Source organism: Ornithodoros turicata, chromosome 6 (assembly GCF_037126465.1).
Source record: "Ornithodoros turicata isolate Travis chromosome 6, ASM3712646v1, whole genome shotgun sequence".
NCBI lineage: Eukaryota > Metazoa > Arthropoda > Arachnida > Ixodida > Argasidae > Ornithodoros > Ornithodoros turicata.
In genome coordinates this window covers 59039986-59062578 of record NC_088206.1, presented here as the reverse complement: position 1 = coordinate 59062578, position 22593 = coordinate 59039986, and the positions used below count along the sequence as shown (strand labels likewise).

The 22593-nt window shown below is 42.8% G+C and overlaps 1 protein-coding gene across 1 annotated transcript in view; it reads right to left on the bottom strand.

Annotated features, from left to right (window-relative positions):
* Positions 1-22593, bottom strand: part of LOC135396817 (leucine-rich PPR motif-containing protein, mitochondrial-like) — a 49590-nt gene that overhangs the window by 12439 nt on the left and 14558 nt on the right. The window contains exons 11-24 of the mRNA XM_064628013.1: positions 22235-22272; positions 20702-20762; positions 19655-19782; positions 9638-9725; positions 8847-8996; positions 5742-5830; positions 5549-5626; positions 5417-5488; positions 5219-5266; positions 5083-5145; positions 3753-3892; positions 3573-3658; positions 2286-2517; positions 117-241 (exon numbers count right to left, since the gene is read on the bottom strand). Coding sequence (XP_064484083.1) covers positions 117-241; positions 2286-2517; positions 3573-3658; positions 3753-3892; positions 5083-5145; positions 5219-5266; positions 5417-5488; positions 5549-5626; positions 5742-5830; positions 8847-8996; positions 9638-9725; positions 19655-19782; positions 20702-20762; positions 22235-22272 — 1398 coding nt within the window. The remainder of the gene's footprint in view (positions 1-116; positions 242-2285; positions 2518-3572; positions 3659-3752; positions 3893-5082; positions 5146-5218; positions 5267-5416; positions 5489-5548; positions 5627-5741; positions 5831-8846; positions 8997-9637; positions 9726-19654; positions 19783-20701; positions 20763-22234; positions 22273-22593) is intronic.

Genomic DNA, 22593 nt, shown 5'->3' with positions numbered 1-22593 from the left:
GTTTCAATTACGTTAGGGAGCGAACTCTCCCTTTAATTACTCGGTAGCTCCACACTGCTACTGTTGAGCAGATAAAAAAATGTCATTTTTCACTTGCTGATGCTGTTATCATGTACCTTTCTGCAACCCTTCATGGTCCGCCTTCTCAATGAGCTGCTTCGACAACTCCTTCTTCAGTGGAGTGTGCTTGTACTGCTTTACGCAACTTTCAAAAGTGGCCAGTGCAGACGGCAGATCATCCCTGAAAGTGAGTGGTTCACAGTGTCAAGTTCTGTACTAGAAAGGCCTTTGGTCGGCTATCAATTTTGACTATTGGTAAATCTGTATCCGATAATACAACACTAAAGCTGTGAGAGTAGTTATTTTAAAACCGAAGCGAACAGATAGATACCAGAAGCAAATATACGAGGCGAATATTTATAAGACAAAGCGAACACATATATAACCAAACTTACTATACAGTGCAGCATATGTATGGACGTACAGCATCAATACATGATATATGCGTACGGATCTTTGCATGAAGTAGCACTCACTTAGCTGTCTACCTTCTCTTGTCGCCTTATCAGGCTTGCAAGTGCAGCTTCCGAGCTGTTCAAAGATATTTCGTTTGGAAGACACCCAACTTAGACTCGAAATTACAATACAGAATTACACATCTCACTTGAAATTTTAATCAAAATGCACAATTATTTGCTTCAGTGTTCAAAAAAAAATTGCACAGCCCTGTACGACACCCATATATGCATTACTATCATTGAGTTAGCCAATTAAGTTTCACTGCACAATGTCTCACTCGTGAAGAACAATGCCTTTGATGGTTGCCATACAGTCATTGTCTCACTCATTTGGACGCCTTGGCACCCCCCTCCCCTATTGTCCGGATAGCGAATTTCCGAATAAGCAGATCAAGTGCAAGTAGTATGTGTGCTGCTTCTTGTTCCAGCACTTCTCTTGTTCCACAGAACGTCGTAAGCTATCCAACGTCAATGGCCAGTGCTTCCTCGTCCCAGGCTTGAAGGTTAGAAATACTTTCACATGGTTTGGACAGCTGGCACGTTGATTTTCGTGCACAGTACAAATGGGACACCTCTTTTGTTTCTCAGGAGCCTTCAGTCTTACAAGTCAGCTCTCATACCAGTCTTCGGTGATTGACCCAGTGAAAAAAAAGGGGGAAAAAGGCGACATTCCTCGGGTACTATGCAGTGCCAGCAAATGCTAAGCATGGAGGCTGTTAACCTGTTTCCGTATAAGCGTTACTGCGTTAGTATAACTAGTTACTGCTTTTTGTTAAAGTATCCGCAAAATGTAACTGTAACTAAGTTACTCAGGTGGGGCAATATTTTCCGGATGAAGCGGGGACGAAGTGAAGCGGGGATGCCCACTCCCGGAAATTGTCATTGAAAAACGGGCCTTACCCTAAAACACAGGCCCTATGTGCAGTCGCCGATCGTTAATTCGGACCCTAATAATTCAGACTTTCCAATAGTTCAGACAAAATCTTGGACTCAATCAATGGCCCCATAGAACCAATGCATTTCCGCTTCCAATAATGTGGACAGTTTTCGGGGCCACGGCTCGATAATTCAGACGGGTTTTAGCCGACTTTCCCTACTTTTTGTGAAAATCCATGCTCCTAAATTCAAAATCGGAACCTCGAGCTTCCGACTCCCGCTCGCCGCTGGGCTGCCCCTCCAGTAGCTAACTCGGAGCGCCGCCTGCGAGGAGGTGAAGCGCGCGCCCGCGCGATGTTCGCGTTCATGTGATTGACGTTGCTGTTTAGACGCGCACTTCGGATGCGACAATCGAAACTGTGGAAATGTCGTCGTCTCCGTCAACTGACAGTGATGACAATGCGATCAGTGGCATTTTGGATAACAGCGATGTGGACGGCACGCCGTCGAAGACTCGGGGCCATCGATACGCTCGGACGAGTTTATTCCGACAGTGTGACATTATCAGAAATGCAGCGTGACTTTCTGTGTCGTGCGCGCACTGCTAGGCAGATGCGTATCGACACTTTCTTCCGTCCCGTGCAAATTTGTTGTGATAAACGGCAGTGTGAGAGTGGATTTTTATGATTAACTACTAATTCGGACTGCTCGATAATTCGGACAAATACCCGTTACCATTAGAAGTCCGAATTAACGGTCGGCGACTGTATACTGACTATCAAGTTTTCTGGTTAACTGAGCTATGAATAGAATAAGCGAGATATGACCGCGTTAAAGAGCCCTTTGAGCATTAAAATAAAGTACTGCAGCAGTTCCAAAACAGCTCGTTACCTGAGAAGATGCACACGGACCAACGGCCCCAGGACAAGAGCAGACGTGGGCGAGTAGCCACACTTGAGCACCACCAAATCAAAGAATGTTCTTGTCACCTCAGCACCTTCAGGCCACTGCTGGTGCTGTGATGCAGCAGCATTCAGCAGACGGAATACATTGCGCTGAAGCGTGTCGGGGGCTTCTTTTACACCATGCTTCTCAAAGTGATCCTCTAGGAGCGTTTTGGCATCTAAAGAGAAAAAGAGAAAGAAGCAATGGAATAGATCAGTCTATTGGGGTTTCATTGGTTGAACGTTTTTATTAGAGCTGTGCGAATATTCGAAATTTTCGAATACGAATCGAATATCTGATGCTATTCGAATGCTATTCGCAACCTCCTATCTTCAGTATTCGAAATTTTCGAATATTCTTCGAGTAGTACTGAAGCAAGGTTCCACTGTCATCATTTGACAAGTGGCCTTCGCCTCATTCCATCCAATAGTTAGGTGAAGCCCACTTCACGTGACCGCCAATTTCCTTCTTTTTGGTGTACGTGCCATTCTGCAAGTCGACTTCACATCGTTACATTCGAGTGGTAGGTGAAGCCCGCTTTACACTGTTTACAATATTCTGTCCGTAAAGTCTGCAACTTCAGTTAGCTCATGGCCAACACTGTACTGTGGACACTGCATGTTTGAGTAAATGCACTCTCAACTTTCAGAGTTATGTTCAGTAACACATGAAAATATGTGCTGTTTTCTTAAAAAAATACAGGAAATTCCCAATGTAAACATAGAAATGAGGAGATGCACACAAAGCAGGCTGCATGGACCATGTTCACTAACTCTCAATGCAGTTCATCCCACTAATGCAGTCTACCATATGCAACGCAGAGGGACCCTTCTCACACGCTATCTTATGCTGGGTGAAAAGGCAACCAGTTTGTAGAAGAACATCATTGAATATTTCACCATGAGGTATTCGAAATTATTCGAATTGGGCCTTTTCTGATTACTTGAATTCGATTCGCCATCCGAAGAGATTATTTGTATTCGTTTCGCAGTGCAGGTGAAACATTCGTATTCGATTTATAATACAAATTTTGCTAGTCGCACAGCTCTAGTTTTTATTAGTGTCCTCAAGGCACAACACTACAAAGGGGAGTGGCGACTGAATCTGAGCAAAGATGAGACGTAAGTCCAGGTGCAAATGAGCTTGAAGGGGGCAAGGAGGTGACATTTATAACGTGGCTCGAAATCCTGTTTCCCTCACACTTTCCCTGTTAGAGTTATCATAAATGCTTACCTTGCCATTTTCCACTGGAAATCATCAGTGTGGCCAGGTTCAACACCTTGTGGTCATCTAATCGAAAACTTTCTTCCACTTGCCCCCTGCACAATATAAACAGAAGTGATGAGAGCTATCACAAGTAGTACCAGAACCATCAGAGCCGGTCTCCATTAAATCAAACTTGGCTGGCCTTACATGAGTTTGTAGTGTTCCAAAGCTTTGTCCAAGTCCCCATGGGAGACATACAGATCCATGAGCTGTGCGTGCATCACCCCAGTAAAGCCTCCACCATCGCGTGCAAGCTGCTCCGCCAGTTCCAAGGCTCGGTCAAGATTCTGTGGCATATCATTAAATACTTGTTACTAGTATAAGACAGTTCTTGTTAAAGCTAGGTTGATCTCTCTTTCGTGGCACAAAACCTGCACTTTCCATTTTGGCACACAACATAACTCCCTGTGTTTTAGGGTAAACCATGGTAAAACCCATTTTCACCCCCCCCCCCCCCCCCCGATTTGCATCATCATCATCGCTTACGGTAAAATCAGAAAAAACACGAAAACGATGGTGGTGATGGTGCCTGCCAAAGAGCTCACCGTTGTCGGCCTCAGCTGTTCCCGATTTTGAGCCCATCTAAAATGCGAGAAGCGCTCTCCTTTTATGTTTCACCCGAAAATCTGCTTTTCCACTTGATATTACCTGATTTTCCCGTTTTATGGCTCCTAAAATAACCTAATTTTTATCCCCCCCCCCCAAATTTTCAAAAAACATGAAACCCGAGAACTCAGGGCGCCAAACGTAGCCCGTGTCTCTCCAATGTTCATACTACAGCGCAATTTCTTACTGCAATCTGCACAAACATTAGTTCCCAGTGAGCTAGAAGGCATGTATGTGATAGCATCACAAATGCGTGGCAGAGCTGCTTATCGGGCACAAGGACACACGACTCGATACAAGGGGCAGTGGCTGCTTCCGCTATTGAAATTTTCTGATAGACGCAGACAGGTAGAGGGAGGCAAAGAAAAAAAAGGTTTCTCTTGCATTTCGTTTACGCAGTACCTCTGAAGTGATGAATAGTTAGAGCCTGAAGTTTTCGGGAAATATTTTTTTCTAAATTCGGGGGGTAAAAATCGGGTAAATAAACATGTGCTCTAAATTCATGTGAATTCGGGTGGAAAAACATCCAGTATGCTAAATTCGGGGAGAAATCTGGCTCAGTTACTCAAACTAACTGTACTGGCTTGGTACAAACAGTGATGTAACTGCATTTGCTGCCAAACAAGTATGTTAGTGCATTGCTACAGACATCCCAGTGAGGGGAATTTGCCAGGTAAAAACTCGGGTTTCACCCTAAAGAGTCAACCTTCAATTCGGGGTGCAAATTCGGGGAAGAATCGGGTAAAACCCTAAAACTTCAGGCTCTATGAATAGTGGAGGATGCGACCTCAACCCATCTAAACAAGTCAATCGATTGAGTTATTGTAGACATTCCCTTACAAAGTTGTGCGCAAAATAACAAGAATCATACCCTGTAGCGGCAGTGAAGCAGTAGCAGACGACGCAGGGCTCCACGGGTGTTCATCCCTTTGCTCTAAGTTGGAAACAGAACTAAAATGAGCACACCAGCAAAGGTCACTTTAATTCAAATCTAAAAAAGTTTGTACCTTCAGCTCCACAAGATGAGCTTCCAAATCCTCTATGGTCATTTCATTCTGCAAATGATTGCAAAACAAACACATAGACACATGCAGTGAAATAACTAGCAGCTAGTCAACTCCCATTTAAAAAAAAAGAAAAAGCAGCTGTTTTTAAGACACAGAACATCGCAGATGTTTTCAAAAATATCTCCAAATTAAAGTTACCTGTGATGGAATCGGAGTGAAAGATGATACCACTTCGTCAGCAAGGACCTCAGATGAGATCTTGTCGAGCATCTGCATAAATGACAATCCATTCAGAGAAATAGAAGACAGCATGTGCAAGGTAGAACCTACATCGAGAACAGATGATGACAGTTTATTGCCATGCTTGCTGCGAATGGTCTCTGCTGTACTAGCTGACACCTGAATGCTCTGCAAGGTATTACGATTGTTTGACATCAATACTCTGATATTCTATGTAGGTATTAATCTGTAGACTAGAGCCCTATGTCCAACATTGATAAACCCAAGGAAAGCCAAGTCTTACATTTGCAGCCAGCTCAGGGATGAGTTGCGAAAGAACTGAAATCCCATCCGGACCAGAGGAACAGTCCATGAGAAAGCGACCTCCCCAATCTGCAACACCATTAAATGCGCACACAAATAGACATTACATGACATACGTTACATGATATTTCTTTAATACATGAACGATCAGAAAGAGGTAAATTCTATGTCAAAAAATGAAAGAGGGGCATGTAACAACTCTCAAATACACATAAAACATAACATAATAAAGAAAGCATGACACAGTAAGGTTTATGCATAGGGCCCTCTGTTTTCGGTTTTTTATATATATATATATATATATATATATATATACAGGGTGTTTCACGAAAGTCCCCCGGCTCAATAATTCGTGAACAGGTGGCGCTATCGCAGAAATTTCTTTTTGGTAAGGATCCTTGGGACATCACCCATGAACTGAGTAGTGAGCGGCTCATTTCCATATGCTCACTAATTAGATAAACATCTTAACTTTTAACTTTTACTTCACACGCTTACGGAACCTCTGTTTTACGCATCGGGACCTTTAGCAAAAAATATTGCAAGAAAAAAAAAACAAAAAAAAAACGCATCGACACTTAGTGATTTTTTCGAGTAATTAATCGGTTTCGGTTTACATATTTCTTGCGCGGAGCAGTGCACCAATGCGCTCTTTGGATCAGCTATCCGGCTGTCAATTTCGTGTTCATCCGCCTGGTTGACACACGGGACTGACGGAAGACAAGGAACAGCCGCAAGACAGCAAGAGACTCTTTGGTGTTCCCTCTCCTCCTCTACAATCTTAAAATGAACTTCACCACATAGCACGATCCTGGCCAACCATCATCCCGGATGACAACGTCCTCTCCTTGTATTTAATAAGTATGGAAGGCGTACGTCTTTCTTTTTTCGTTTTCAGCACCAATGATGCCGTACATAAGGACAAAAAGAAAGGCTCCGCCTCCCATCTTCAACAAATCAGGCGAGAACGTTGTCATTCGGGATGATGGTTGACTAGGAGCGTGCACCGAGAAGTTCACAGTGCTCGCGGCGCATTCGTCATCATCCATGATAAGAGCACGCTATCTCACCTACGAAACGACAGAACCGGCAGCGCTGTATACTAGATGCTTTGAGAAGGAATATCAAAGCTTCTCTTCGGCTGTTCCTAATCTTCCGTCACCCCCGTTTGTCAACCAAGTGGATGAACACGAAATTGACAGCCGGATAGCTGATCCAAAGAGCGCATTGGTGCACTGCTCCGCGCAAGAAATATGTAAACCGAAACCGATTAATTACTCGAAAAAATCACTAAGTCTCGATGCGGTTTTTCTCTTGCGATACTTTTCGCTGAAGGTCCTGACGCGTAAAACAGAGGTTCCGTAAGCGTGTGAAATAAAAGTTAAAAGTTAAGATGTTTATCTAATTAGTGACCGTATGCAAATGAGCCACTCACTACTCAGTTCATGGGCGATGTCCCAATGATCTTTACCAAAAAGAAATTTCTTCGATAGCGCCACCTGTTCACGAATTATTCAGCCGGAGGATTTTCGTGAAGCACCCTGTATATATATAGTATAAGGGAAAGAATTAGCCGGAGCTCTTTGGCTGCACGTATAGCATATGTTTGGAAGTGCTCAAACGTTGCCAAGCCAGTACTGGACAGCTGCTTCGGCCTTATTGGACCATCGTCAGCAGTACGCAGGCAGGCAACGTTTGAGCAGATGGCGTCAGAAGGTCAGGTAGCACGTGATTCCTCCCGTCAGGATGTGCTAACACACAACTGAAAGCCCAGTGCAAAGCCAGCGAAGTATGTAAGGGAAAGAATTAGCCGGAGCTCTTTGCCTGCACGTATAGCATGTTTTTTTTTTTTTCAAAATCGGGGGGGGGGGAATCAGTTTTTATTTTAAGAGTCAGAAAACTGAGTAAAATCAGGTGATATCATTAGAGCTTGAAGTTTTCGGTAAATATTTTTTTTTTCCATTTGGGGGGTAAAAACCAGGGAAATCAACATGTGCTCTAAATTCATGTGAATTCGGGTGGAAAAAGTTCCAGTATTCTAAATTCGGGGGAGAAATCTGGCTCTATTACTCAAACGAACTGTACTGGTTTGGTACAAACGGTGATGTAATTGTGTTTGCTGCCAAACAAGCTAGTGTGCATTCCTACAGACATTTCAGTCAGGGCAATTTGCTGGGTAAAAATCGGGTTTCACACTAAAGAGGTAACCTTCAATTCGGGGTGCAAATTTGAGGAAGAAATGGGGTCAATTGTAAAACTTCAGGCTCTAGATATCATGAGAGGCAGCAGATTTTTGGGGGGAAAACGAGAAAAGGAACTCCTGCCACAGTTAGGTTCGGCAGAAAGTGAATGTGGCCTTTACTGAGGACAGCGGTACAAAGCAAGAATCTAGACACCACTGCTTCCATTTACATAAATTATTAACTGTGTGTTGAGCAAACTGTCGCCCCCTTACTGGGGCTGCTGGAGGTGGTGCAATTTCAAAAAGCTCAACATCAGTAGGCATACGCAGCATGCTAGAGCAGTCTTTGCAAGTTGGCTGTAGCGATCCTGAACAACCTCCCAGCAGGTAAGGATTTGAATGTCGAAGTTTGTGCGACCAGCTCTTCCAGGTACAGCATGAACTGCTGTTTCTGAGGCTGTGCAAATATTCAAACATTTTTCATATCACATCGAACGTTCATATATTTGGTTTGGGTGCCGAATCAAATAGGGATATTCCAAAATATTCGAAATATTGCACGTTCAGATTCAGCTTCACCTTGTCCCTTTTTAATGTTTTTACATGAATCGAATAGAAATTATTTCGCAAGTGCATTATGAAAGTACAGGTGGCACTGGTTATGACGCCACCACCGCTGCACCACCGTGGCCTTCCTGTGTAGGCCTATGGCTGATGCCGAAAGCGTCCAGGCGTTGGTGCGCATAAGCGTATGTGTGGTGCTTGGGGACAGCTTCAATCTCTTTGTGCCCAAGCCTATGGCAACATTTAATGGTGCTGATGGAGCATGCGGAAGCGTTATCTGGAACTTTTTTACTCGAAAACAGAGGGGCCTATTTACGCAGCGGAGATGATTATGCTCACCAACACGTTTAGAAGCAGTTGTTGCTTCTGGGCTTTCTTCTACCACATTAAGGATTCTGGCCATTGTTCTTGCATCCCGAGTCTCTTTGAAGCAGTACACCAGACTGGGCACAATTAGGGGAGCTACCAGATTCACAGGGTGGGACTCAACTGAAATAAAGCAAGTAGTATTATCACAAGAGCACAACTGATCATTCCATATTCCATGTTTCAGATAATTCTAGTATAATCGGATATGGGTCTTCGCAGTGCAGAAGCCTCTATTTATTCTATGTATGTATTTGTAGTGCCCTCGAGGTAATAACTTAATCTGATGGGTAATTCTGACATTTTTGCCGGTAGAATGAGATTCAAAAATTGTAATTCATTTTTGCTGGTACAGTAAGATTCAAGTAATAATGATATCAAATTAATTTAATTGATATTCAAATTACAACAGAGCCTATTGTCTCTGAATGCAAACTGAAGTAGGCAGTAGGTTTTCTGCTAAAATGTTACAGTTGAACATGATGAAAAGTAATCGTTCAGAGGTTGGAACATACAAAGGGACAAACACGAGACCGGCATTAAGATGCCTGGGGAAAAAACAGTTGAAAGGTCAAAGTGCTCAACCGGTAATCAAGAGCTGCATGGTTCGAATCCTGCTGCTGTCTGTGAAATGCTACAGTTGGAATTGTTCAAATTGCAAGAAGAGGTCCACAAGTGCAAACATCACTACCGTACAATTGTGGTGGACACTTGTGGCTCATTTCATTACCACTGCAGGTTGCTCTTGCACTGAGGATACTCACCAAGCTTAAGTGCTCTCACAGGGTCAGCATTAGACAAGTAAAAGTGCAGAAGAGGGTTCACAACAGAGCCAACTGTCATTCCTAATTCCTGTACAGGAGAGAAACGAAACCCATATAATAACTGCCCATTAATCACGGATACTGCTTTCCTGCTCCTCAACTTTAGCAGCAAAAACCAGACATAAACCATGCTTACGTGAGACGAGTTTTATCGTATCGCTAGTACTCGTTAGTACTGCGTACTGTTCTGACCATAGATTGAGAAGTTATCCGTCAAAAAGAACTCGTTACAAGTTAAGTTACCGTGTGCAAAATGTAACCAAGTTAATAACGAAGTTGTTCAGCATGAAATGTAACTTGCAGTTACTGAGTTACTAAAAAAAAAAAGAACGAGTTACTTCCAAGTTACTTCGAACACCAAATAGCATTACGCAGGTGCAGTGCGCGTGAGCAGTTGAGTTAGACCTCGAGTTGCCTGCGGAGGCGTGCAGCACGCTTAGATCGTTTTCCTTTATGTCCAACAATAGACCTCTCCCTGTTTGTAAACAAATGACGCCATAGTGCCACTTCCACTTCCACTTCCGTGTATTGCGGTCAAGCCCACTTCAGCGAATGCTTAGTGTTGCTTTAAGAGGGGATACGAGTGAGGCGGCATCTCCGATTCACGATTTTTTCGCTCGTAGATGGCGCCACACGAACATACGGGTCTCAGCCTGGAGGAAGCTGTAACCATTACCCTTAGTACAAATAACTCACTCCTCCGCAGGATTGTGTAGTCCCAAAAACACGTGTGACCTCCTTGACTATTGAGATGCAGGGATCTCACGTCATGTTTGGGTTGCCAAGGTCAACTCAGCTACAAAGAAAGAAGGAGGTCCCGACGAAAGCCAATTCTTCCCTTTTGTCCCTTTGTGGACTGCATCTGGTGACTTCTTGATGTTATGCTATCTTAGCTTGTCTGACTTTCTGGACGCAGCGCGGAGTCCAAATGTTATATTTCGTTGGCCCTCGCTTATTTATATTCACCTGCTGATTTTTCTTTGGCGCCGAGTTCTCACACTAGAACATTTTGCGGACGCATTTTGTATTTAACTGACTATTCTGATTTAGTGTATTTACCTTGTGTCTGTGTGCAAGTGAATCTAAATTTATTTGTCGCTACAAACATTAACCGAATAAGTCCTCCGAAACCTAGACAAGATAAGCCGTGCAGCAGACCTTTGCATTTTGTCTTCTTTATTTTTTTATATTTTTTTTCTCGGACAGCGTGGATGTGCAGAGATCCAAGACTGCAGATGCATACTCTAAATGAGGGGAACTAATGTTTTGATTGTAGATGGGTAGAAATCCAACGAACCGGTAGAGATGTAGGAAGGGAGTTGCCTCAGGACAGAAGCCGCCGATATTTCGAAGAGAGACTGTTGAAGAAGAACAGTCTCTGCAGAACAGTCTCTGTTCGAAATATCGGCGGCTTCTGTCCTAAGGCAACTCCCTTCCTAATGTTTTGATTGATTGATTTGTAAAAGAAAAAATGGAGATGTTAGTCCCGAGCCACTCGGAACCAATGCTTTATCTGCTGTTAATTTAATAGGTTTTGTTGTACCATTGAGAAATATCCTTTTTATAGTTTCCACGGACGAGCGGCTTTCGCACACATATGGATATCCGATTTCAGAACATTCCCCTTTAAATTTGCCGCCAGCAATGAGAAGGGTGCCCAGAAGAAGCACAGACTGTCGGCTGCTCCCAACGTCAGGCCATATTCTTCAATATGTGTAATTCGTCGGATTGTACCCACTTTTCTGTTCAGCTGTGTTGTTCGTAAATGACAAAGGTCTTAAAATAACCAGTGGCCTCCCCTCTTTGGCTGAACAAAGCAAACAAATAAATAAAAAAGCAGAGGACACTGATTGCCTGCACCGTATGCTCGAATCAAAACTTACGGAAAAACTGGTGCGTACGACGCACTCCACGGAGCTTTGAACTCCTTTCAAAACAAACGCCTTTCCAACAAACGGCGTCGATCAAACGGCATTCGACCAAACGATTTTCGATGAAATGGGCGGACACCAAGTTTTAGTTTATTAAATGTCCCCGGAAAAATTGTCCCCGGAAGAAATGTTCCCTGGAGAAAACGTCCCCGGAAAAAATGTCCCCTGAGGAAAATTCACTTTTGGCACGCGTGGACTGGTTGACTTCGGACGTTGACTTTTTACCATATAGGACGGTGTGAATGTTTGCACCGAAGCGAGTAATCGTATATCCTATTCCTTTTCCTAATCAAATATGGAATTCAATGTTCGAATTCCACATCGAATTGATGCTTCTACTAAATTGAATATATTTGAAGAGACCCGGCACATGGAGAACACACACAAAAAAAGAGTAAGCGCTATACTTACGCATACATATATGTACCGTACATGTTTGTATTCCAGTATACGTTGTATATGTATCCAATTACGGTTATTCAACGAGTCGCTTAATTTATTCGTATACAATATCATTTTAAAATGACTATTCAGTATTCACACATAGCATTTCTTTGCCTAGGTAGTCGCTGTGCGTAAGTTTTGGTGAATTTACTTATTGTGTCTTGCAACAATGCGGCCTGTACAGTCATGGGGCTCCCGAGATGTGATACCACTAGACATATTGAAATATATTTTTGTCTGTCAATTTTGTTGCTTTCGCCCCGCATTTTATTTTCCTCTTTACACATCACCGTGCACGTCGATCTGCACACTTCTAAAAAAGAACTTGACATGCTCCTGGACAATCCGAATGACGTCTTCTCTCCTGATTTGTTGAAACTGGACGGCGGACACTTCACATTTGTGCTGATTAGTGGAGAAAATGTTAGCGCTAAATGTGTTAGCGCTGCGAAGGAACTATTGCTGTACGCGATGTACAGGCGTGGACAGAGGACAGCAGGAAGGAGGGTGACAGGGGATTAGTATGCGTCCTGGGCCGACTTCAGGGCTAAGTGAGCCGACATTCATCAGGAAAGTCCGACGGAAAACCCAGGGAAAACCTCAGAGAGCACACCTGGTGACAGGATTCGAACCTGTGTCACGTTGTATCAACGAACGTGAAATTGATTGCGGTGTATTCCCTACGAGAAATCGCAAGTGAAAGTAGGTCGAGCTTTGAAAGTAAAAACCCTTAGTAGATGGTCAGGAATTTTAGTATTTATTTTGAGCCGGAGGACATGAAAACCTGCAATATCGCAACCGGGAATTTCGCAAAAATTCCACGCGTACCAAGAGTGGATGTTTCTCGAGGAGACATTTTTTCCGGGGGACATATTTTTCAGGGGACATTTCTTCCGGGAACATTTTTTCCGGGGACATTTTTTCCGGGAACTTTTTTTCCGGTTCCCTTACAACATACATGTATCCTTCGAAACCTAGACAAGATATCAGGAGGTCGAAACTTAAAAGGCCGAAAAATTAAAACATCGAACGATCAGAAGGCTGAGAATTCAGAAAACCGAACTATCAGCAGGCCGGAAAGCCAGAAAACCGAATTACCGTAAGGTCGAAAAGTAAGGAAGCCAAGATACGGAAATTGTTATTCCAACTGCGATAAAAAATGAGCTCTACAAAGTAAGTAGGATAGAATTGTTGAGAATTAATACAGGGAATAAACCGTTTCATCAAACTTCCCTTTAGATAACGTACTTTCGATCACTTAGGCAGAAAACGAAAAGTAAAAGTAGAGATGACTGTGTTATTGCAAGTGTTTATTGTACACGACGACAATCACGTTCGGATTGCCAAATATATAGAGCGACACCATCTCCTCTAAAATTCATTGAGTGGGTAGTACAAGTCATTCACTGGCAATCACCCACAAGGCACTTTCTTTTTGTAAACATGTCCCCAAGAGTCTAGGCAGCTAAGACGCTCAGACTTGCAAATGCAGGTTGCAGTACATCAGTGCAAATAGTGTTCCGTGAATTTTGGGAGCAAGCCTTTTTTTTTCAGAACTTGCCATTTTTTGAGTCGATATACCCAATAAGCACCCTTCTTTTGAGTGTAATATGTGACACCCCTGTTACACCCATCATTGGACCCCGAGCCCGAGAACTGGGAAGACTGAACTATCGAAAGCCAGAGACCACCAAGAAAGGAAAAATATATATTCGAAAAGTTACATCTGCTACATCAGGTAGATCCACAACGCTGTGCTCAGGACAGGCATTGGGAATTAATGTGCTAAATTCTTTTTATGCATTTAAAATAACTTTGTATGACCTTGTCCAGCGCATGCCACTTTTTGGCAGCATCCCTCGTGTACTGGCGTTGATCTTACAGCTGTGGATAGAGAAAGAGCTTCTTTTGAAAAAGTTCTGTTAAAAAGTGAATTTCTACGTGGAGTCTTTTTCAACGTTTTATTCATAAATTATTTATTTCGCAGGCATCCTCTTGGAATTCCTTATTTTTCGGCCTTTCCATAATCCAGTCTTTGACTGTTTGATATTACCTCATAAAAAAAGGAAAAAAACTGTCTTCTGTCAACACATCGGGAGAGCGAATGATAACACCACTCGGTCTCACTGTGCCTCACCTCCCCTAACCCTACCGTTCTTTTTACGTGCATGCGATGCGAGACGAATATTGTGTGGCTGTGTAGCAAAGCTTTCCTGGTCTATGCCGCCTATTCTCCCTATTCTCACTCAAGGCCTTCCCATTATTTTGCGACGACCTACTGAACGTGGATCTCTTCAGACAGGTTTCACGACCTCAATTTCGCGCTTCCGCTGCCGGGGAAACCCCTTCTGGGATAGGGTGCCAGAACAGTGACTGCATTCCCCGGAACGATATGAAGTTCTCTTCTGACCAGCAATGTGGCGCTACTGTACGATGGCAAGACGGGGCAGTTCACGGAGCCGTACATACCTTAAGTTTTTTCAATATTGTGAACAACCATAGGCATGGACAGACATGACATGGACGCGTAAATATTCAAGAAAGAATTCCGCGTAAATGCTACTGATTACATTTCACATATGTGCTACAGTAAACGAGCTACGGACTTCCAAAAGCGAGAGGCCGAACTTATAAATTTTTTGCAGCTTTCGTAAGGTTTTTAAAAACTTCTGCAAAAAAAATTGCAAATGTCTCCAATGCGATTTTTTTGAAATTCTAAAATCTATCGAACAAGGCCATTTTGGTCCAAATCGGTTCAGTATTAGCTGCAAAAGATCGCATTGTTTCGCCCATAGAGAATACATGGGGCCGCCGGAGGTCGTATCCCCTCTTAATTGTACGTTTGTAGATTTAGCGGAACTTTTGGATTCCTTTATTTGTGTTACGGGAAAGGCACCTTTAACCCATGACATCATACACTTTGTTTAGTGATATATTAGGTTAGATTAGTGCGGCTGTGGCAGCTTGCCTCGCACTCCCAACTTCATTATCGAAGCGGCTATGGTCCTATTAATCTAACCTAACTTCATTAAACTAACCTAAGACATCATCAACTTGGTTAGTTTAGTGATAAGTTAGATTAATGGGGCCATGACAGCGTCCCTTGTCCCTCAAAATCCGTTTCAATAATGAAGTGAAGCCGCCTTGCACAATGGCAACGCCAACCAAAGTAATACCCTGGTTTCGTACCAAAAATGCCCTGTGTTTTTCACACCCGAAGAAATGTAGTCTGCTACATGAAAGCTTGTGTCAATAAGTAAGTTGAAAACTTCAGTGTTGGATTTTGTACTGTTAGTACTTTCCGTGGACATCGACGAGACCCTTTCTTGTGCTGTTACCATAAACAAAATACAGAAACCGACACTGAAGATCTTTGGTGTCGGTTTCTGTATTTTGTTTATGTGATCTACAGGACTTGACTCCCCTCTTCGTATACGATCGTGCTGTTACCAAAAATAGTAAAGGAATCAGGAAAAATCACGCTAAACAGCGAAGAAACAGAGTTAAGCAACGCTCGGCATTCCTTGAAGTGGGTTTGCCCGCAATACACGAAAGTGTTAGGTGAAGCCAACTTTCAAATCTTGCGTGGAGTATCTTGTATCAGCAAAGTACGCGGAGTAGTAAAGAGGATGCAGCAACAGCCAACGATATACGAGGCATACCAACGCGAGCATGCTCTTAATGCTCATCGATGGATACAGTGATGGATGCAGTGGTTATACAGTGAATTATCTACCAATCTCTTAATAAATATTCTTTCACTTAATTTAAACACTCCACAGACCGACTGCTGTGGCATCGCTCATGATCTCAGTTGTCTCGCGACTTATACCCCAATTATTAATTAATTAATTTCAACACATAAAAGTTTTTTTTTTTTCACCCGAAAATACATCACTTCTCAGTATATCACCCGATTTTACCCTGTTTGGCAGGTCCTGATTTTCAACCCGATATTTACCACCCGATTTTCACAAAAAATAAAACCCGAAAATATACGTAACAGGGGCGTGTCCACATTCGAGTAGATTGACCTTCCTGGTCTCTTCTGGAAGACCACTGACCCAGCGATCTATGAAAAACACGCAACAAGGGCACAATCCGATCCTCGTAGAACACTAGAACTGAACTCCTTCGTGTACACCATGCTGACTCCGGAGTATGGACCACAGGGTTTGTGGCCTTCTCTATGGTCTCCTTTGTCGCACAAATCAGTCGTGTCGTATTGCCCGCGGCTTATCTGCCAGAAAATTTTCAAAACGTCCCTAAAAACGGGTCCTGCGGCTTGTCTGCGGTGCGGCTTATACGTGTGAAATTACAGTAATTTTATTTGAATTGTACTAATTGGATCATGGGCTTTCATTTTAGAGCAAGATGTTTTTGCATTTTAGTGCCCCTTTAAAAATAACACAGCACTGTGTTCCGCTCAGTGTTTTCTTTTTATCTTTCGTGCATATCATATGGTATTCATTAACACATGACAATTCGCTTCATGACCAATATCTGCGAGAACAGTACTCATCATATTAAAGAGGCTCGATTGTATTCTAAAAATGGATACTTGGTGAAACTGAACTGACATCTTTTACTTGGGTCAGTTTTAGGCAAAAAAAGAACATGCATGGTTTTTTCAAAACCAAGTTATGTACCCACAAATTTCTATGTTGTCTAACATATACCGGGTGTTTCAGTTAAATCCCCGGGCTAAATAATTCGCGAACCGGTGCACCAATCGAATAACTTTCTTTTTTACAAGTATCTGTCCAATACCGCCTACAAGATGCGCACCGCGTGAACGAGCGGGAGGCGCTCATTATTTAAATAAAAATTCAAATGAGTTTCGTGAAAAATGCTAATTTCTAAAGCAGGGCGCCGTCACCATTAAAATGGGTACTACTCCTTTTGGGACCTTCAGTGGACACCTTTTAGAGAAAAATCTGCCACCGAAGCGGGTCATTTATTGCAGTAATTAATTGGTTTCGGTTTACGTGTTTTTGTCGCGGCTGGTCGCGGCGAAGCGCAAAAGGACGTAATTCATTGGTGTAATTCATTGGTGTAAGGACGTAATTCATTGGTGGACATGGGAGTGAAAGAGCGTCCTTTTGCGCTTCACCGCGACCAGCCGCGACAAAAATATGTAAACCGAAACCAATTAATTACTGCAACAAATGACCCGCTTCGGTTGCAGATTTTTCTCTAAAAGGTATCTACTGAAGGTCCCAGAAGGGGTAGTACCCATTTTAATGCCGAGGGCGCCCTGCTTTAGAAGTTATATTTTTTCGCGAAACTCATTTGAATTTTTATTTAAATAATAAGCGCCTTCCGCTCATTCACGCGGTGCGCATCTTGTAGGCGGTATTGGACAGATACTTGTAAAAAAGAAAGTTATTCGATTGGTGCACCGGTTCGCGAATTATTTAGCCCGGGGATTTAACTGAAACACCCGGTATACGAACAAGGCACTGTGTATACTGTATTTGCTTACATATTTAATGCGCCCCCAACGTGAACCCACCGCGACTGTAATATCAGGGGGTGGACTGACGGGGTACAATGCAACCACTGAAGGTTGCTGCCAACAAACCCTTCAAAGAGATCATCTGATGAGTGTGGAACACAACTGCACAAATACTGTGAAAGTGACGGAGTCATTAGAACAGAGAGATTTGCGGGAAGGTTGTACTCATATTATTGTGACAAGCTTCACGGTTCTGGGTATGCAGACTTGGACGTTTTGATATGGAGTGCTAGTTGAGATACAATTTTTTCTTCCGGTAGTTAATGCAGGTGCTGTTTGGTGGATTCCCACTAAACGAAAACTCGATTAAACGGAAGTTACGGATAAACGGAACAATAGGGTCACCTCTGGTTGGTTTCCTATATATGCAACATGGAACTCTCATAATAACTAGAAACTAAGCCAGCGAAGGGGGGCATCCCAACATGGGAGCCGCCATGATCGATACGGTAGGCCTAGCGTCTTACGAACGGTGTCTCCTACGAGTTCCGTGCGCCGTCCTTTCATGTCGCGGCACAAGGTTTAAACCATACAATGCTCATTCCCTACGGAATCCAAGCGTACAAGGTGATGGCAGACAAAACAAACACACTTCGCACACGGCATGGCACACAGAGCCCAGCGGAAGTGGAAGCGACTTGCATTGGATTGGATACCATTGCGGTGACCGCACCTGGTCTTCACACGTGGAAAGTCTGTGGCAAATCCGGCCGAATCCAAAATATCGATCATGGCGCCTGCCTGACTTGGACATTGGGAGAGGGTCTTGCCCTCGTACAACTCCTTTGCTCTCCCCCATCACTCTCTCGCCCAACTTTTCTTCTAGCCTCTGCTTATGATTTCTATGATATGCAATGAGAAAAATCTTCGGATAATTGAAACAACCTGTTTTGTGTACTTTGGGTAAACAGAACGAAGTAGGGGTACCGAGATGCCACCAAATCTGAAAGACCACCATTCACGTCTCACACACGACCGGAAGTCATAGCCACTGCAACCCAATCTATTATAGTTACTCGTACAGTGTTAGGCCTAGCTCGCGTCCACATGTGTCTCCGTGAAGTCCATCAAGAAACAGCCAGATGAGGCGGTTTCGTTTGCATCAGTGTTGCGGATAATTTGGGGACATGATTGCGAGAGCAAATCAAAAGTAGAAACCGTGAAATTTTATATGCCAAAGTCAATGCTGTCGTCATAACGGGCTGCGCACTGAATGAGGATGTGGACGATGCCACATGATACTGACAGCTAATATCAGAAACCTGGATGTGGGAAGGGGATGCGCGGTTTGCCCTGCAGAACAGAAAGATAAACCTCATTGTAGACAATTGATATGTGCATGAAAATGTTTTTCCAAACCTCAGGCATGCATGCATATTTTGTAAAAAAATCGAAAACTGCGAAGAGAACAGCCATTAATTCTTTTTTCCTTGCTACCCACAGTACTGGAAATTGATTATCTTGAAATAAAGTTGCATTTCATGAAAACCGTGTTCTTTGCTTAAATGAAACTTCTGAAAAATGAAACAATATATCCGTTCCCTTTGAGTTCCGTTTAAGAGGAGTCCACTGTACTTGAGTAAAAAAAAGTGCGTTGACTATGCAAGTAAACATGGTGTTGGTTGCCTCACATACAGAATGAACACTCGTGAATAACACTTGCTAGAAGTTTCTGGAGAGGGCCATTAGTAGTTGGCTCGCATTACTTGGCAAACGCTGTGTGTATTATGCATACAATATACATGTAAGTCCACATAGAAACGACCATGCTAATGAAAGAAAAAAAAAAAAAAGCTGCACCTCAAAATCTGTACGTAATGGTCACACAGTTCAACTTCTTAGCGAAGAAAAGCCTTGAAAACAATGAAACAAAGCTTTCCTTTGGTGTTAGCCTAGCTAGACTATCGAGTACAGTAGGGACACTCAACATCTTGCCCCAAGTATTTCAACCCTTTTGTAATAAACACCTGCCTTTAACCTGGTGCAAAAAACTCAACCTCTGTAACACAAGGTCATTCCACCAAAATCTTAGCTCAAAATATAGAACATGCAAGCAACAAATACCTTATGTTTGTCCACTACAGCCGTGGGATCATCCGTGTTCAAGATGGGGAACACAAACTCGAGCAAGATGTCATAGTTGGGGGTCACACCCAATGCAATCATCTCCTTCATCACATTATATACTTCCGCTGCAGAGCAAAAAACAAACACAGGATGATTGTGTATTACTAGGAATGACAAAGACGGCAGCCAAAGCCCTCTAGTATGAGCGACCCTGAGTGAAAAATAAAGCTATAATTCATAAGCTACAAACATAAGTAATATAAACTACCGTAAAAAAGTACAGTAAAAAGTACCATAAAACTCGATAAGAAATATTTGACACTGATGTTTCAGGTAGCCTCCTTGCACATATGTGTTTCCATAGCACGTATGTAGCACACCCACACATAGCACACATGATATATGATGTAGAGTTTTGGTAGATCATGTAGACTGTGTACTTCATGAGTTCTCGCCATTGTGCATTTTTGCTAAGCACACCACAAAAATCTCATAACCAACCACAGAACGCAAAAGGAGCCTTGAAATAGTTTAGTGAATCATGTAGACTGTGTACTTCATGAGTTCTCGCCATTGTACATTTTTGCTAAGCACACCACAAAAATCTCATAACCAACCACAGAACGCAAAAGGAGCCTTGAAATAGTTTAGTGAATGCCACAGCACCACATTGCATGCTTATAACGACAGATGTCACAACAATGTAAACACAAAAATTTCACAGAAATATTCCTTCAAAGCCTCAAAGCGAGACTGACAACAAGAGTGGAAATATGGGCTCATCAGTGAATATTAAAAGATCAGCGTAAAAAGAAATGCCCCAACAAGTACCTACCACGTTAATGTCTCATATTTCGTTGCAGTTATATTATCTACGTAGGTCTCTCCTTTGCAGGTGGTCAACCAACAGAATGTGTGTATGAATGAGTGCATAGGTGACTGACAAAATGTGTATATTTCACACCCAAATCCAGCAGATTTTTCTGCCTTAACTCATAGAAAGTGATGTCTACCATTACAGTACTCCAGTGACAGACTACATACCTTCATTCGATTTCTTCCTCACAATGAGTGGGTTGAAGTAGTGAGGTCTGAGCGGAATGCCCTGAAATAAGGTTTCTGTGAATATGCAGGAAATGTATTTTGCAAATCAAAAGGGAGACAAATGGCCATTTTTAGTGGTTTTTCCGTTGTTTCTAGACGGTTGGTATCCTTATGTGCGTACAGGTTAAATAAAGCAGACAGCTGCTCTATCTTTTGATCAAACTGAATCCCTTTCAAAACATTTTCAACTATGCAGTACAGGGTATATCGCACCGTGCCATGTCTAAGGCCCTCTGTTTTCTGCTGTGGCAAATTCAAAATTCCGCGGCACCGACTTCAAAATTCCGCGATTTTCCGCTGCAAGCAGTCAATGGCTGCTTGAAACGAGAACCCTTTATCTTCTTGGATAATGTGGGAACAAAAAATATTTCGTAAAATTACCGATTTGAAGCACTGCTGTGGCTCAGCATTACATACATGATACCTTATGTTCTTTAGGACACCCTGTTTTGTACACCCTGGGCTGTAGGCATTTTTTATTTCTTAACTTTTTGAAGGCAACCTCCCAGACATCAAATCAAAATCCCCCACTGCAGCTGCTGAACTGCACACGGGAGGGACGCCGCCCCTCCTCAGGCGAAGTATGCTAAATAAACTTGGACTAACGTTATCTAAAGCTAAACTACAATCTGTCTGTGTTTGTCCTGCAGCATGGACGATTTTGTAAAGCAGGCTTCAATTTTGTAGAACAGGCTTCACCTCATGCAAGGAAGCGTCAGGTGAAGCCCACTTTCCGGAGGTGTCGTTCGTATTTCTGGAAACCCGAATATTGGGTGATCGATATGTGATTCGAATTCGAGAACTTGAATTTCTGCACACCCCCAAAGATAATGGATTCCGTGAAATTCTGTGTCAAACAAAGGATTCCACGATTAATTCCGAATTCCGACAAATTTCGTGGAATCGCGGTAAACCGAGGGCCTTAGCTATGTCCAAGGAGCAGTGTCGATGGTGTACTGTTTTTCAAACGTTCACACAGGGAAACATCCACCAACGCAGAAACTGCACCTTTTTTTAATAATGCTCACGCATGAACAATGTGGCATAATCATGCTTGACTCGTGCATTATTCTTCAAAGTCAACACTTTCCTTCCTGTCACACTGTATTTGCTACATATGAAGTCTGGTTACCTAAAAGGGGCAATAATATGCAAAAGCAAGTTCACTTCAAATTACATTACATGCTATGTTAATTTCGTACTTGTTACCATAATTCAAAACTTCGTAGGCACAACCAGTATTATACCGGGCTCTTTCTTACTTCGGCGCTAAGCAGTGAACGACGCTGCAGCTGACGGCTCTGTTTTCATTGAGTTTTTCTTCTAAACGGTAGCGTTGTGTGAACTAATTTTGTTTGAATTGTACACATTGAAACACAGACTTTCATTTGAGAGCGAGTTGGTTTTTGCATTTTAGTGCCCCTTTAATACCCCCCACTTCATACACCTCCAAGTAACATCTCCCAATCTTACCTGGTTTCTGAGTTCCTTCAGTAAAGACATGGCCAGTTCTATAACCAAAATGGAGAAAGACTACTCAGTCAAAATTTCTGACAAATATAATGTGAGCCTGCACGCAGTAAAATCACAGAGTTCAATGACTTTCCCAACTTTTCTGAATGCAAGCAAGTGTGCAGTGAATTCCCCAGAAATCAGCCTCTGACGGGGTGCCGAGCATCCAGCGGGGTATATGTGTGTAGGTATATATGTTTATGAGTACAGTACATGTACTGTCGCCGACAGATTTTTCGGACACGCTCGGTTATTCGTACGTGTTCGTGGAACTGCCACGGGCCCCATAGAGTTAATGTATAACAACACTCAAAATTTCA